The 12,145-nt window shown below is 39.7% G+C and overlaps 1 protein-coding gene across 1 annotated transcript; it reads right to left on the bottom strand.

Moving 5' to 3' along the window:
* Window positions 1–8,244: 8,244 nt before the first annotated feature.
* Window positions 8,245–12,144, bottom strand: LOC124140699 (testis-expressed protein 43-like). Its single transcript, XM_046508392.2, has 3 exons — window positions 11,999–12,144; window positions 10,507–10,600; window positions 8,245–8,959 (listed from the first exon to the last, which is right to left on the bottom strand). Exons 1-3 carry the CDS (start codon window positions 12,055–12,057, stop codon window positions 8,741–8,743), a joined length of 372 nt encoding a protein of 123 aa, XP_046364348.1. The 5' UTR covers window positions 12,058–12,144; the 3' UTR covers window positions 8,245–8,740.
* Between the last annotated feature and the right edge of the window lies 1 nt (window position 12,145).

The raw sequence follows: 12,145 nt of genomic DNA, 5'->3' as shown, positions 1-12,145 counted from the left end.
ACATTATAACGTGACAGTGGGTTCACCTAAGTGCAGAGACCATACAATAGACTAGTTTATGGTCTCTGCCTGAGCAAGCTAAGAAAATAAATGTAGCCAAACGTGTCATGAAACTTGAATAAGGATAACATGTGAAACTAACTGTAGTAAAACACTAGTATAATCCTTTCGTAGAGATGTTTGACGAATAATCGCTATTTGTTAGATCCAAGCCAAATGAAGGTCTTCCCCGCCCTGGAATTGTGTCCAACTGCTAAACTTATATCAAACATTTTGTTATCCAATTTTTCACCAAGAATGAGAAAGCGTGAATTCTAATACCACAGACCATGTCTTTTATTGTAGGTGATTTAAATGTAAAATAGTATATCATACTATATGGCTAAAGAGTGGCTGGCTAGGTTCATCACCTTCAGATCAAAATATTCATATTCAAACAACGTTTGATATCTAGATCAATGGAGCAATGGATGTGTCACCTAAGTATATATAATTACATACATAGATTAATATACGCGAATGTCATTTATCATCCAAAACTGGCTCCCACGGGAGATATCGCTTGGGTGAGATCAAGCGATATCTACATTGTAGATATCATTACAATGAAATTGCATCACAATGCTTTGCAGACCATTGTGATGTCATTTGTTACCATGACATCACAATCAAGTGACATCACTAACGGCGCTGCTACTGAAGCTGTTAGCAGTACTTTTTACACCCAAGACACTGCTTATTAATGTCTAAACAGAAAAAGTTGAAAGAATGATGTTGGATAAATATAGAATACTAAACGAGCTTCCGTGTAATACCAATCTTATGAAACGAGTGAATAGTTGTGGTATCTGACGAGCGAAAGCGATTCACGAGTTTCATAAAATTGGTTTTACACGGGTGCGAGTTTAGTATTTTATTTTTTACTTGCCATTTATAACGTTTTTAGAATTATACTGTCGAGTGTGAATAGGCTGACACCTACACGATCCACGGCATAATACAATTGAGTTGGATTGAGTTGAGTAATACTTCAAACACGTCAAAAGTTGAAACGTATGAATTTAATACCATACAATGGTCCACCTTTAGAATTCAGGCGTCCGTTCCACAAAATTATCGTAGCGTTAAGGTTATCGCAACTCACATACTTTACTTAGACCAACGACTGTCGTTGCGCTACAGTACGATCGCCTTGTGGAACGGGGCCTTGCACCTCAAAGTTTACAATCACGTCACAATACCCGATGACGTAATTTGTGGAATTTTGTTGCAAGATCCTTCGGCGAAACAATGCCATGTGACGTCAGCCTAGCAACAAGGTTGCTGGGGTCATCGGGTGTGCATAAGTTCCCCTCAGTGATCTATCATCTCCACACACAACGTCGTTGAATAAGCCAAGGTATGTTGAGAGCGTTCAATATTTGTTCGTGAAACGTGTTGCGAGAGTACATAAGCACGCATTTTGGTATTACACAATGTGTAATACAGCTGTATGTTTATTAAACGGGTGATCTCTTCACGGGCAAGTAATAATAACTAGAATCTCACCCTTGTGCCTTTTGATATCAAATATATCAACACTCGCCAATAAAAGTTTAAACGTTTATCGACTCATGTAGATATATTTCATATCAGAAGACACTTGGGTGAGATTCTCCATTTATCATCCAAAACTTGCTTATCTCTGGTGAGACCGTTATGATGCCACCAGTTATTATGTTGTCACAAACAAATTACGTCACTAATCCCACCGCTACTGATTCTGGTTAACTCTGAACACGACCGGTTCTTTCAGTGAAAATATACCTCTCTGTGCTGTTATTGAAAGAGGCGACGTTGTAATTTTTACACACAGGACACTTGTTTGTTTACAAACTGAAAAAGAAGGATGAAATAGAGAATATCACCCGGTGTCTTTTGATATAAAATATATCAACGCGTCAATACAAGTTTAAACATCCGAGGCTTTAACTTTTTATCGACTCGTGTTGATATATTTGTTATAAAAGACACACGCGTAAGATTATATTTATCATCCAAAATCATTCTTCCAGTTTTTCAGTTTGTAAAGAGTAAATAATCTCGAGTGTCAAATTTAGAACTAGCCCGTGAAGTTCTGGGGTAGAATTGGTCTTCAGCAACCTAAGCTTTCCGTAAGAGGCGGGTAACGGGATCGGGTGGTCAGGCTCGCTGACTTGGTTGATGCATGTCATCGTATCCTAATTGCAGGGATCGATATTCATGAAGTCAATCATTGGATGTCTGGTCCATACTCGATTATTTACAGACCGCCGTCATACAGCTGGAATATTGCTGAGTACGGCGTTAAACAACAAACAAACATAACTAACCTGCCTCAATTGCAGAGATGGTGACGTCATGGTAATCGATGACGTCACAATATTCTGCAAAGTGATTTCTCCTGTGGAGGCACGTTTTGGATGATTTTTAAAATCAGGCACTCTTAAACCTCCCTCTTCATAAGGTTTCATCATAATATTTCTACTTATATCGTCTGGTTTATTTTTCCATATAAAACGAAAACACAGTGTTTCGAGTTCTTTTATAAACCTTTCACTTGGATTAGGTAGGGTTGAGAAAAGGTGGGTTAGTTTAGGTAAAATAAGACTTTTTAGTACAGTAATTCTACCTAATGGGGTCAGGTCACGTGATAACCATGAGTTCATGATGATTTTTAAACTTTTAAGTTTATCTTTGTATTTTCTTTCTACCATTTCTTTCGCTCGTCACGCAGAAGACCCGGGTTCGATTCCCGACATGGCTACAATGTGTGAAGCCCATTTCTGGTATCCCCCGCCGTGATATTGCTGGAATATTGCTAAAAGCGGCGTAAAACCATACTCACTTACTCACTCTACCATTTCTGCCAAATTGTGAGTAAAAATGATACCGAGAAGAGTAAAACTTTTTCTTGACCAATCGATATTCCTACTTTTGCACAGAGATTTATCAGAGAAGCGTTGTGAGCCAACCCACAACACTTGCGTTTTGCTTGTGTAAATTTTTAGGCCTGAAAAAGACGCATATGTTTGAAGAGTTGTCATGGTGTTTTGGAGACAATTTTCAGTTCCATCTTATATGAGAGATGTGTCGTCTGCGAATTGGGAAATTAGATATTCTATCTCGTCGATCCTAATTCCGTTTATATTTTTATTAGTGCGTAGCATTAAACCGTTAACTTAAACACTAGATTTTATATGGTGATAGAATGTTCTTATCCAGTGCTTAACTTAGAAGGTCCAAAATATATAAAAAGGTCAAAGCTTCTTGGATGAAAACCCAGTCTACTGAATCAACGCCTTTTCAAAGTCTATAAATAACAACAACCATGGGATTTCCATGCATGATTCAGTAAAGTCCATAATATCATAAATTAATCTAGTGCATTCTCCAATGTATCGTTTTGACATAAAACCTCTTTGATCTTCGTTAATTATTGTTGGCAGAACTTTTTTTATTCTATTTGCTATTGTTGCTGATGTTATCTTATAGGAAACATTTAATAGCGAAATTGGTCTCCAATTTTTTAAGTGCTGCTTTGGTTTATCTTTTTTTTGGAATGCATGTTAATTACTAGACCCTGCTGGAACAACCTTATACAATATATCAAAAACAAAACTGGAATAGAACTAGAATTTCCAAAATTGACAATTTTATTAGGAAATCAACAAAAACGAAATGATGTATTAAATCATATTATAACTGTAACAAAGCAACACATATTCAAATCAAACATTTCCTACACCATACCAAACTTCCCACGCATCAAACAAGAAATAACCGATTCATATTACATCGACAGAAATATATCATATTCACAATGTAAATACACACAGTTCATGACATTTTGGTCTCTCTGTCACCACCTATTCGTTTAAAACCACGAACTTGCACAATCCAACAATATGACACTGGAATAGTTTGTTTTGTTTTTGTTATCATCTATAGATATATACTTTGTAACTTGTATGCATTTAAGTTTGCATGTGAACTATATTCTGTAAACATATTGTTTGTGTACCCCAAAAAGAAATAAAATCATATAAAAAACGTTTTGGATGATAAAATTTAACCTTACTCCCGTGTCTTTTAATATTAAATATATCAACACTCGTCGATAAAAACACGCCCCCGCCCGTTTAATAGCAACACACCTTTATCACGCATAATGGAGAAGTTGGTAGCACCTAACCTACCCCGCTATTTTTTTCACTGGGCATGCATCTCAAAACTGTATTGTTGACACATTTAACTGGAGTCTAGTCAAGAGTTTTCAGTTGACTGGGATATATCACTCAACTCGCGAAAATTAAGTTAGAAACATAGTATACGGCTTTCTATTTTGTATTGTGGTAGTGCAAGCATCGTGGTTGTCCCTCGTTCGGTAGGTTTTGAAATACACTCGATGTAGTAAGGGGGTATCTAACGGGGACTCGTTTAGTACTCCATGTATGTTGATAATGCACAATGGACGTCTATGACGTCAATACCATTGTGACTGTGACTATAAATAGGGTTAAACGTCGCGTTCAAGATTATCTCCTATACAGGCGTGCATGCACGGGGGCCCATCTGTCCGGTCGCCAGTAGCTACTATATTTTCTTTCTGGCAAGTTAAAATAAACTCAAAGTGGTCAGGCGGACTGACTTGATTTTCTATCAAATGAGCTATAATATTGTCTTTTTGGTGTCAAATATGATAGTTCGAAACGAGTGCTTCCTTTAAAAGAGTCAGTATCTAGATTCTAAGTGGTTGATTTCAGGAATGTGCATGTGATGGTCTAGTTCAGAATGTTTGATATAAAATATTGACGTTTTATACTTATTGAAACTTGAAATACATTTTCTTTCTCTTCTACCAGATATCTCTTTGCACTTTGTATATAAAATAAAACATGCTACCTAAATCTAAAACTGGCAAGTAAAAATCATATAGCTTGCCTGGGTGGTTAGTAGTGTTGATTTCACACACTGCCTGCACGTGTGTATGTAGTTGTTTGTACTAGTCCCGATATAAGCCGGTTTTATCGTGGTAGACCACTGAGATACCATGCAGCAGTTTATTATAGATACCCCACTCAGATACACTTTACAAGCCAACCAGTCCCTGCTTTGTACCCAAAATGCCAAGCCAGGCAGGGTAACAATAAGTGGAGCACCTTTAGAATACAGTACCACAACTTCTCGTGAGGACGATCTCTGCCATAGGTCACGTGTAAAACTAAGTGCAAATTTACCTAGTACCATCTTTCAGTGTCTGACGTGCCTTGCGTCCACCAGGGTTTTAAATGGTAACTCAAAATGTGAACAGGGTCATGCTCCTCACAGCGATAGCCCGTTCGCGGAGCTCTCTATACAGACATGATGACGTCATAGTTTTTCATGACGCCATCTGCTTGACGCGTCATAACAAGCTCCTTCCCAGGATGTGACACCTTCGTAACACTCCAATGTTGAATAGAGTTAATGCTCTAAAATGTGCATTAACTCGTTACTCGATCGATTTAGACACTTCTGTGTTTTGTTTGCTGAAACAGCAAATTGACATTGTTTACGCATCAGAAAATGACTGTTCTGTCGCCAGGGTTCGGAAAAAAGTCTGGCATATGAATTAAGTCCTAAGTATATGGGAGACAGGCGTTTGGACGACGCGCATCGGGAGCCGGGAACCAGCTTTCTGACCTGCCGACCGACCGCTCCTTGTTGGACTGAAGTCCCGAGTTTCATCATAACCTCAGTAGCCTTTATCTGTGCTGAGTCAACTACAAAAGACAAGTTTGGGCCGAGACGTTTAAACAAGTGTGTATATATATCGTTTCCTGGCAACAAATTCAAGTGTGATAACTTAATACTGGGATGTGGACAGTCAGGGACTAGGTGTCTGGCACTTTGTCTGGCTTCACACCTATTGTAGTGAGCTGACGGTGACAGGTATAGGAGCGAGGACGTCCCTGGCGACACCCGGGGGCCTTATATCTCAACCTAAGGGGTCTGGCGAATACAGGATGGTATGTACACACCCTGTAATAGTTATAATTTATTTTACAGCCTCATGACTATGTACGGCAGCCTATAAGGGACATGGAGTCTATAATATTTCCACCGCGTTGAAAATAGTTTTTCTGTATTTTCATTTTAGTTTTTGACATTTTCGTTTCACTTTTCAGCGATTCAATATCTTCTTTACACATGATTTATCGCATATTTGTAAGACAAATCGTGTTAATTTGCAAAAAGGTTACGATAAAAGTAAGTGAAATATCAAAATATGGAAAAACTCCATGTCCCTTATGCGCCACCGTAATTATGTATCCCAATCTTTATACATTAAGGTGAATTTGATGATCCTTGAAGCACTACGTTTACACAGGGCAAAAGATGAGTAGACCGAGTTTGTTTTTTAAGTAATTGAAAATTGAAAGAACTGTTAACTTTGATCATGTATATTTTACCATCACTCATTTCAGGAAGAGTTTGTAAAAAGCAATTTGTGGCTGGGCAATTGTGTGTGAAAATATATTAGTTCAATGAAGACTGGGGTAGGAAATGAAATGGCAACCACGTGACCCCTACCATGTTTGCAGCAAATGTGTTCCGAAAAATGTAAAAGTATTGATTTTCAAAAATAGGAAATCTAAGATACCTATCACCAGTTGTGTATTAATCTAATTATTATTATTTTATTTTAGTTTTAAAATGAATTATATTGATAAAAATAACACCATGGACAAGTATTGAGTTCGAACTATGCGCCATTACAGTTCATTTTCTGGACACATGATATCTCTATCTTAAGATATTTTCAGTTGGACATCAAACATACTTGTCGTAAGAGGCGACTATTGCGTGGATTCTCTGGTCCAGACTCGATTATTTATAGACCGCCGCCATATAGCTGGAATATTGCCGAGTGCGGCGTTAAACAACAGTCAGTCAGAAACAGTCGACCATATAATCTCATCTGAGAGGTATAATTTCTTTGGCTCTTTCAATCTGTATGCCATGGCTAGTAAATATATTCCTACCCTGCAACACGTGTGGCTTGGTCGTCATGACAACTCATAGTATTACGTAGGTGCTAAATTGCATGTTCGTATATGCTGTCATTCGGTGTACGTGGCTTGACTGGTTTAGAGGTAGGGGTGGGTATGGAATACTGTAAGGGACATTCTCGCGATCTCGTATTCTCGCGATCTCGACCTTTGGAAACGAGGTAAATATGCCCAAAACACGAGAATGCGAGATCGCGAGAACGCGAGATTTGGCCAAAATCTCGCGTTCTCGCGATCTCGCATTCTCGTGTTTTGGGCATATTTACCTCATTTCCAAAGGTCGAGATCGCGAGAATGCGATATCGCGAGAATGTCCCTTACAGTATTCCATAGGTGGGGGTCTTATTCAAGATTCATAGCATTGGATATGCATGTGAGAGTTTTCGGAAAGCAAAATTTCTGTTCATTTGATAAACGAATAGGTTTTTGATTTTTGTTCTATAATTAAATGACAAAAATAATCTTTTTAAACAAAATGTTCGCTCGTCACGCCGAAGACCCGAGTTCGATTCCCAACATGGGTACAATATGTGAAGCCCATTTCTTGTGTCCCCCGCCGTGATATTGCTGGGACATTGCTAAAAGCGGCGTAAAACCTTATACACTCACACCCTTATCAGTAATCGCTGCACATCATTCCCCTCGCACATGTGTGTAATTTGATTGGACGGCAACTCGTAAATTCAAATCGGACTCTAATGAGGCTAGATCGGCGTAGGGCTGGCGTTACTATAGTACCATCAATGGAGTGCTAGAGGCCCAGGACCTGCCTGCATCACTTCAGAATTAAATTAATCCGACTGGCTGTGATGTAACTTTAAGGCAGTGAAATCTCGGTCGCTCGCTTAATAATCGTGAGGATTCCGGATTAAAATAAGTCCCCAACAACCAATTCTTTTCGCGGAGGCGACTTAATGGATGGGTGATAACGCTGGTCGATGCGGTTGATTGCGTCATCGTACTCCGACGGCGTGACAAGTTGCACAATAATAATATCAATCACTAGATCCAGACTCGATTATTTACAGGCCTCCGTCATTTTCCTGGAATTTTGCTGAGTAAGGCATAAAGGAACACTGATTATTAATTATGTTATATTTCATATTTGTTGTTCAATTAAATAGAGAGTTAATACTGTGTCCATTAATGATAAAAACAACAACTATATGACAAGTTTGTAAAAGTGTTTATCTCCAAGAAATATAATTCATAATGCATAACGTATTTTGATGTAATACACATGATTGTTTTAAAGACACTAGATGAAACACACACTCTCCCCTAACACATTCAACATATAATACTGCTGTGCAATCATAATACTGACATGGCCAAACGCTAGACAATCGGGACTAATTCGTGAAAAATAAAAAAACACACTCATAAACAAACACAACATTGTCATATATAGATACATGACATAAAATAATGCCATATGTGACAAACATAAAGTGTTTATATACACACATAACTTTGATAAACGAATTATCACCGAATTTCAAATGTATAAACTCAGACGTTCACGTGTTATGACCACAACACCGGTTTATAGGGACTCAAATAAAGGCCTAAACGTGCACAACAGAGACAAGTATTTCTTGATCTTAATTATTTATCAGAACATAATTTAAATCAATTTCACATTTTTCTCAGCACCATGTTATGAATCAGGCGAAGTCTTTGTTATCGCTTCTGTACATGAGCGAGCTCTGGTACTTGGACGCCTCGTGGTGGAAGGGGGGGCGGAGGAGGTGGGCGCGGTCTGGCAGCGGGCACTTGCTCTCCACGCGGTTCCGTACCTCCACGTTGTAGGCCATTTGTTCTCGTTTCTCAAGGAACATGTTCTCGTCGTGCTCGTAATGGGGGATGCCTCCCAAGTCAGCATTCTGAAACATGCCATTTAATCAAACATGACATAGCGCTTTTGTAATTAACCATCGTGTGAAAACGCATGTAGATTCAGTAGCCTACAATAGAAGCACTGGCAACAAAGTATTGATTGTTTGTTGCTTAACGCAACACTCAGTATTCCAGCTACATGACGGCGACCTGTAAATAATCCAATCTGGACCAGACAATCTAGAGACTCATACGTCGTCCAGTACGATGACACTCCATCAACGATGTTTCCGCATTGTATTTCCCCCATGACTATACGTACAATACATAAAGACAATCCTTGGCGTCCCTGTCACTGCTGGAACAGTGCCAAAAGTGACGTACAATTATAGTCACTCACTCCTTAAATAACACGCATAAACTAATGATTATGCTGACGTCACCTCATACGTTAATATGTACATGCGAAAGTATGATCTAGAATGTACCAAGGGTGAATACAGCTTTTTTAAAAGGGAGGGGTACAAAATATCAAAATCCACTCTTAGATCATTTTACTGCCTACATCATTCTACATTTGTTTTTCAAAAGTACTGTTCAGTCGATAAGCAAACACCTGTGTTGGTATGGGCAGGCCAGTTATCCCCTGACTTACCCGCGGTCCTAACAACATTCGGCCTGTTTGTGAACAACGCCGACCCATGTTGCTGATGAGAGAAAGGCTGAGTGAGAGTTAAATGTGTTTACCATGCAGCAATAGTGCAGCTCTATCACCTAACCACCCGATCCCCATTAGAGTCGACTCTATTACAAGCATGCAGGCTTCTAAGGCCTCTGGGAGGAAATATCTTCTACGTTGGGCCAAAGGAATATAGGGATACGTATATATACGTCTTTGGTTGGGCATAGTACTTGTCACATTATAAGTTTCTGAGCTCGGTTGCACTGAGCGATCGTAGAGCTAAGGAGATCGTAAATCCAATGTCGCAGCGCCAAGCTTTTTTGAAACGGGGACACTATGGGGTCATATCAAGTTCAATCTGATTACATATCCTGTCAAACATAGTGTTTGTTCGTTGTCTAACTCCGCACTCAACAACATTCCAGCTATATGACGATGGTATGTAAATACTCGGGTCTGGACCAGACAATCCATTGCATGACATCAGGGGCATCGATCTACACAATAAGGATACGGTCGTCAGTAGCCTCCCTGTTGTATAGTTACTGACAACGACACCGGGCAGTCTTGGGCCCTGTTCCACAAAGTGATCTTAGCGCTACGATTCTTGTAAGTCTATGTCAAAGTATGGGAGTTACGATCGTCTTAGCTCAAAGATCGGTGCCGTTGTACAAAACAACCTTAGCGCTACGCCTGTCGTAAGTCTGTGTAGAGGTATGGAAGTTACTGATCACCTTGGCGCTAAGATGGCTCTGTACAACGGCACCCAATGCCGTAAACCTATGTTAAAGTATGGGATTCGCTATCGTGTTAGCGTTGAGATCGCTTAGTGGAACGGCGCCCTGGGCGCAAAAAATGCATGATCGTGAATTGACAGGGGAAGCTGGTGAGCGGCTGTCAGTGTTGCTCTACCTTGAGGATGAGCTCCCTGTTCTTCATGTCTGTCTTCCACTCCTGTGTGTATAGGCGGGGCACCATCGGGTGGAGACGGGAGTAGTCGGGCACCCTGCAATAAATTAGGTCCAGTCAGTTTCCGTTAAGGAGATGCCCTTAACCAGAGAGTTTGGAAAACTAGCTTGCCTTCCCCTACCTCGTTATATATCAGATGCTTCTATATATCGTGATATAAAAACAAGGAAGAGGCGATACTGCTACCACAGCTATTGTACAACTGGACACACGACTAAATCAGAATTGTACCGTATTTCCTCTATTAGACGCCGGCCTCTAATAGAAGCCGGGTCAATTGTTCAGTGCAAAAAATAGAAGCCGGACCTCTAATAGACGCCCGGTCCATCAATTGACATTCGGGACATTCGTGGTCATAGTGAAATGGGGGTATTAATAGATGCCGGGCCTCGAATAGACGCAGGGCCTCTAATTGACGCCGGGTCAAAGGCCTGTCCGAAATAAATAGAATCCCGGGCGTCTAATAGAGGAAATACGGTACTTAGTTTACCCTACAGTCGTGCCGCGGCTACCACTAGACAATATGAAACATATAGTGTGCACTCTGACAGCCGTACACCATGCACACTGTTTACATAGACAAACCAGTGATGTAAACAATTATCCACATGTTGGCTGACAATCACATCAGTCAGCATGTCACCATGGCAACGATGACGTCAAAGTAATCAAGGAAAAACATGAAGCGTATATTACAGGCATTCAAAGTAAGTTACAAACTGTTACAAAAACTGTTTTCTTCCCAGGACAATGAAATATCGTAGCCCAACCCATTCATAGTCGTGACTGATAGGATTCCTGTCACAAAAATTAAATGTATTACAAATTAATGTATCACCCCTTCTCATGATTTTCGTGTAGGCACATGACTAAGGTTTTGAGTTTAGACAGTATATCAGTCCGTATGTCCTGTCCAGCCCTTGCACTGTAAGATAAGGCGTATTAATTCCCTAGTCAAAATATCAGGGAATGTGTGTTCTCCTACTAGGACATTTCTTTTCATGTGGAAGTATTTGATTGCAAATATAACCATCAAATGAACGCCGTCCTTTCCAGAAAGTTGAGGATTAATTTGGATTTGTGTCGCCGAGGTATTCTAAATATATCCGGTATGTGCAGACAGCTCGCTGTGATCGAGATGGATCCGATGTTTTCGAGTTTTAGTAATCTACTATTTTGTTTTGAAATTTTGAAATATTTTCCTATTTAATTGATAGCAGTACGTTATGATATACTCATAGCATACACAGCTGTTCCCAATCAGACCAAACAGATCCCCATATTAACTCTGACAATTAATCATAACACACGAGTTAAAGCATGATGGTTGCCATTAGCAACGCGCATTACATTTTCTCTATTTTGACATAAATCTTGGTTGATTCATTGTACATTTGCAACATTATGTTTCAATTATGTGTAAACTTTGACTTACCGCACCCGACTGTTGGTGTAACAGTTCTTGGCGAAGTTGGTATCGATATTCTTGGACATGGTCGTTTCGCTTTACGAGCCAACTTCTCAATGCTCGGGATTTATACACAAACGAGGTCACGTGGTAATCTGTCGTCACATGTGAAAA

The sequence above is a fragment of the Haliotis rufescens genome, unplaced genomic scaffold, assembly GCF_023055435.1.
Source record: "Haliotis rufescens isolate VD_foot unplaced genomic scaffold, xgHalRufe1.0.p SCAF_51, whole genome shotgun sequence".
Lineage (NCBI taxonomy): Eukaryota > Metazoa > Mollusca > Gastropoda > Lepetellida > Haliotidae > Haliotis > Haliotis rufescens.
The sequence above is the reverse complement of the archived record's forward strand: the minus strand, read 5'-3'. Positions and strand labels throughout refer to the sequence as shown.